A 5,516-nucleotide genomic window follows, 5' to 3' on the forward strand; every position below is an offset into this window, starting at 1 on the left:
AGGGTCTCTCACAGAGAGCCAGTTTGGTGTAGTGGTTAAGTGCGCAGACTCTAATCTGGGAGAACCGGGTTTGATTCCCCACTCCTCCACTTGCACCTGCTGATGTGACCTTGGGTCAGTCACAAGCTCTGGCACAGCTGTCCTTGAAAAAGAGCAGTTTGTGTCAAGAGTTCTCTCAGCCCCACCCACCTCACAGGGTGTCTGTTGTGGGGAGGGGAAGGGAAAGGAGTTTGTAAGCCGCTCTGAGACTCCATGTGAAGGGCGGGGTATAAATCCAATCTCCTCCTCCTCCTCCTTTTCAAGGCCAAGAGATGAGCAGAGATGGTTCGCCACGGCCTTTCTCCACAAACCAACTCTGGACTTCCTTGGTGGTCTTCCATCCAAATACCGACCCTGCTTAGCTTTCAAGGTCTGGAGAGATCAGGCTATTAGGGCTGCTACATAAAGGCCTTTCTTCAGTTGCACTCTAATATGCTTTATGGCAGTTTATTTGAGCACATTTTAATCCTATCTTTCCTCCAAGGAGCTCAGGGTGGCGTACACGGATCCCCCTTTCCGCCTCTATTTTACCTTCACAACAATCTTGTGAGGTAGGTCAGGCTGAGAGAGAGCCTGTGTGTGACTGGCCCCGGGTCACCCAGCAAGCTTCATGGCAGACGGGGGATTAGAACCTGGATCTCCCTGATCCTAGTCATTCACTACGCCAGACTCAGCCAATCAGCACGAAACCTTCAGGAAGCGTGCAAATTTCAAAACAGGAAACCTGATTTAAACCAAGAGATTTGAATTAAGTCTCTCTTCTTGATTCTACAGTCAATCCACAATAAACTAGTCATCTTTTTTTTCTAGGCAGGAAATAGACTTGCCAAGAGGTGAGGGGAAAGGGTAGCAAACTCGCCAGGCCTGTGAAGCATCAGCTGAATAAGAAGAAATAGGTTTCATCGCTTTTTACGTAGAAATGGCCTTCATAAAATTCTGGCTGGTCCACTGCGAGATGCCACCAGTATAGCTGAAGAAGTCAGCAGCCAGTGACACAGAAAAGCTCCTAGCCAAATAAATGCCGTTAGTTTTTAAGGTGCCACTCAACTTTTCTTTCCCCCCAACAGACCAACTCAGCAATGCCTTTCCAGTCATCAGTTTACACCCACACTTCCCTCACTATCCCACCCACCGCTAACTAGAGCAGAACTGTGCTTCTTTTAACCACCTTCAGGGTACAGCCTGTTTCATAAATCCCAGACAGCCTGCGGGGAAAACCGATCCCAACTCCAAATACAAGCCTCCTAAAAAGGGCTACACGCTCAAAAACCTTTCCACTTCAGAATGTCTTTCCTGAAGAAGTCCTGACTCCTCAGAAGTCAGCGCCGTTGGTTCTGGCCCACTGAGAAGCCTGAACAGAATCCTCTGGTTCCGCCAGGCCAGCATCCATGCCACACACGTGGCTGCATGTTGTCCTACGGCACTCCCCCGCACGACCCGACACGTCAAAGGCCTGATATAGCACCGCACGCAATGACGTCTGTATGCAACCCAGGAGACGTCTCCCACCACAAACCTTTCCCCCCCCCTTTTTTTATCCTACAATGAGAGGTGCCGGGGCTTGGGACTCCTACTCCTTTGGGGAACCCTCATCACGGCGTCGGGGAACGGGCACTCCGCGTTTACCCAGAGGCGCCCTTGACCTCCAGGCGCCTGGGATCCGATTAGAAACTGGCACTCTGCACATGCCCAGAAAGCTCCACCTGTTAAGCCTTCCAGGCCTCAATGACTCGGGGGAAGCCCCGCTCGAGCGTAGACCAGGCGAGAGGACGCCTTCCTTTCTTCCAAGGAGCCGATTCGAGAAGGGGAAAGGGAACCGGCCCGGCCGCCTTCTACTCACCAGAAGAAGAGCCGAGAGCAGAAGTTGGCGTGGCTCAGCGGGTTGGGCTTCTCGTCCCGGGCGGGCACCGCCTCCATCGCGCCTGAAAGCGGGCAGGAGAAAGAAACCCAGAACCTGCTCCTGCTGCTGCCACGCGCGGCGCAGAAGCCTGGCTTTTGCCGGGGGAAGCGGCTCCTCCGGCGCAGGGCAGCTTCCGGGAAACCTGACACCCGCCGGCCTGGAGCGCTCGGAGTGGCTCGGCCCGACTCGCACCCGCGGCGGGGGCAGAAAGAGCCGCCGGGCTGGGCGCAGTCGCCGAAAGCGGGGCCAAGCCGCTCCAGGCTTGCGCGGAGATTCCCTGCAAGTCGCCCTCGCTCGAAAGGCACTTAAATCCGGGACGTTCTGCTGGATTGGTGTAGAGCAAATGCGCGTGGGGCCGCAACGGGAGCCGGATTTCGCGGGTGGGAGCGTCACTGCAGCCTTCTCTGGCTTAACAAAGCGAAACCACGTGCAGACGCTGCAGACTAGTGCGGTGCCGTGCAAGAGTCGCGCCTGTCGCTGGAGTCTTAACAGTCTGCGGAGAATCACGTTCGAGTCCCGCGGCACCTTTATGAGCAACAAAATTTTATTCCAGGGATAAGCTTTCGTGTGCATGCACACGAAACCTTCTACCTTGAATAAAACTCTGTTGCTCTTCAAGATGCCGCTGGAACAGTTATGTTGTTTGAGGCTAACACAGCTACCCCGCCTGAATCTATCTCCGGAGAACTGCGCGGCCACTCTGGCTGTAGAAAAGCCAACCCTCCTGGCACGGTACAATAACATCCAGTTGTTTTTATTTGTTTTGGATTTGCACCAGCAGATTAGGGCGCCGAGAGAGAGAGAGAGAGAGACGGTGCCTGTGTAGTGTGTACATTTCTAATCAAATCGGAGCCGTTTAAAACAGCAAAGGAAACGACCAAGTACAGACTCGGGAGAGGAAAGTTGGCCCTGGTGGTGAGTCAGTAGAATCATAAGATCGTTCCTTAAGGTTAAAAATAGGCAACAGCGAAGAGCCCTTTGTGATCCTACCCTTTAAGGAAGTGGCTAGGCCTGGAACTGAAATCGATGGGAGAGGATAAGCACGAAATATATTTTCCATGCGGACTGTGGTGATATAAAACTGATCCATAAGAAAGGCGCTGCGAATCTCCTGTTGTGCACAGATTGACCCCAGGATACCGGCACGTGCAGAGCCTGTTTACTGATCCCAGCCCCGGAAACAGACAAGGGCTCTCCGGGGAATGTTCATGCCTGGATTGTTTTTCCATATCCTGGGTCAGGCTCACCGAGAGAGAAAGCCTGATTAAAACGTTCGAGTTAAATGGTGCACATCAAGAAGCATCATTACCTTGATAAGAACTAATAACCTTTCCCAACCCATCTGCCTCTGACAATTAACACACACTGGGAGGGGAGGCCCGGCTTCCCATCTCACTTTTTCCCACTGTGATGATAGATTCAGGTGGGTAGCCGTGCTGGTCTGCAGCAACAGAGCAAAGTCCGAGTTCAGGGGCACCTTGAAGACCGCCAAAGTTTAATTCTGGCTATACGCTTTCCTGTGCGTGCACTTTGTTGGTCTTAAAGACGCCACTGGACTCAAACTTTGTTTTTCCCACTGTCTGTGTGTAGTGTTGTCGAGTTTGTTCTGAATTAATGTCCCCCAAAACATCTTATTGTTAACAACCTTGCTCCAGTCTTGCCAACGGAGGGTCCTGGCTTCCTTGACTGAGTCAATCCATCTCAGTTTGGGTTTTCTTCTTCCTGTTGCCTTCGACTTTCCCCAGCATTATTGTCTTTTCTGGTGACTCCTGTCTTCTCAAAATGTGACCAAAGTACGATAGCCTCAGTTTAGTCATTTCAGCTTCAAAGGCGAGGTCAGGCTGGGTTTGACCAGGTGCACAAGTCAAAAATGCCTGGGGAACCTGCTATCCTCAACCAGTTTCGTTTTTTAAGAGACTACCCTCCCAAAACGTAGTCCTGTTGTCTTAAAAGACTTAAGAAATCTATTGAAGCAGAAAATTCCATGGGCTAGAAGATTACCAAGACCACAGGTAGTTGCAAAAGGTAACTTTCTTTATGGATAAGAAATACTTTTGTTAAAAATACAATATCAGATCAGAATCGGAGAAGTCCTATATCATGAAAATTGACTGTGTTGGCGTACATGTTTTCCTCAAACCTGTTTTGCCGCAATCAACATATTCAGCCCAGTTGAGTTTTGAAAAATGAGGCTTTTGCCTACAGGAGAAGGTCAGGGGAAACTGATGTCCGTCATATTTCCTGCAGAGAAACAAATATGCTCGCCCTTTGTACAGTGAACGCAAGAGATGAGCAGAGGTGGTTTGCTATTGCTTCCCTCTGTGTAGCAACCCTGGACTTCCATGGTGGTCTCCCATCCAAGTACTAACCACCGTCATCCTTGCTTCGCTTCTGTCTTCTGGTGAGATTGGGCTAGCCTGGGACATCCAGGTCAGGACCAGCCATTGTGAAGGAACATCCAAGGATATGAATACTATTTCCTCGAAACCAGCATCACCACCTAGCAAGAGCAAAAGTTGTATATCTCATTGGCTGTTTTGGGGACGCTTTATCCTTCTGTGTGTTGGGATTCTCTTTGAGTAAGTCAGCAGAGTATGAAGAGACTGAGTCCATGGTGTGTATTAAAATATAAAAGGTTTACTATAAACCTAACATGGGGGGAAAATACACAGGATATGAAAATAACAAAGAGCTAATATGGCTACATCCTTACAGCTAAAAGGTAAAACGGGAATGGCCAGCGTCTTCTTCACAAAGAGAGGAAGAAGATGCCAATATGCTAAATACTTGACACATTGGTTTCCAATCAGACTAGCAAGTTAGCTCCAAAGTTCCCGGGCATTCTATTGTCTAAACAGATTGGTTACAAACAAACATGTGACTTCCTGTTGATCATAACAAACATCATTAACCCTGTAAATACTGAAGTGTTTTGACTTGTAACACCCAACACTGTGTCCCGTTGTCACGGAAATGGCTTTGCTTGTTATATAGCGCAGCTTCCCAAAAATAGCACACTCCCCTAGCTGCTGCATGAAGTCATTCGCTTTAAAGGGCACTTGGAGGCTGGGGTGGTTCCATCCCAAGGATGTACATGTTTGTTTTAACAACAGCCCTCTGAGCCAGGTTAGGCTGGGTGTGTGTGACTGGGTCAGGATCACCTGGTGGGCTTAACAGCAGAACAGGGATTTGAACTTGAGACTCCCAGGTCCTAGACTGACGGTCTAACCCAGGGGTCCCCAATCTTTTTGAGCCTGCAGGCTCACTTGGAATTCGGACTCGGGAATGGGGGGCACATCCACAAAATGGCTGTTCTAGGAGGCAAGGCCAGCCAGCCACGAAATGTCAGGGAGTCAGGTTATACATAACTCTAATAGTAACTTTTCCACATTTGAGGCAGAAGCCTACAAATGTGGGGAGGGCAGGATATAAGTCGAACGAAATACATAAGATCTGTTTAACAGGGATGCCTTTTTCAATGAGCGTAGTTTCTTTCTTCAGTACCGCTTACTTTCAGTCACACAGTGGAGATTCTTGTGCTCCTGCCAAAGCAACTTTTTTAAAGATCTGTGCAGCC

General features: G+C 49.7%; 1 protein-coding gene across 1 annotated transcript in view; it reads right to left on the bottom strand.

The window, feature by feature from the left end:
• ABCC4 (ATP binding cassette subfamily C member 4) overlaps nt 1-1,956 on the bottom strand; it is a 177,631-nt gene extending 175,675 nt beyond the window's left edge. The window contains exon 1 of the mRNA XM_015417130.1: nt 1,880-1,956. Coding sequence (XP_015272616.1) covers nt 1,880-1,956 — 77 coding nt within the window. The remainder of the gene's footprint in view (nt 1-1,879) is intronic.
• Nucleotides 1,957-5,516: the final 3,560 nt, after the last annotated feature.

The sequence above is a fragment of the Gekko japonicus genome, unplaced genomic scaffold (genome assembly GCF_001447785.1).
Source record: "Gekko japonicus isolate JY-2015 unplaced genomic scaffold, Gekko_japonicus_V1.1 scaffold927, whole genome shotgun sequence".
Taxonomy (NCBI): Eukaryota; Metazoa; Chordata; class Lepidosauria; order Squamata; family Gekkonidae; genus Gekko; species Gekko japonicus.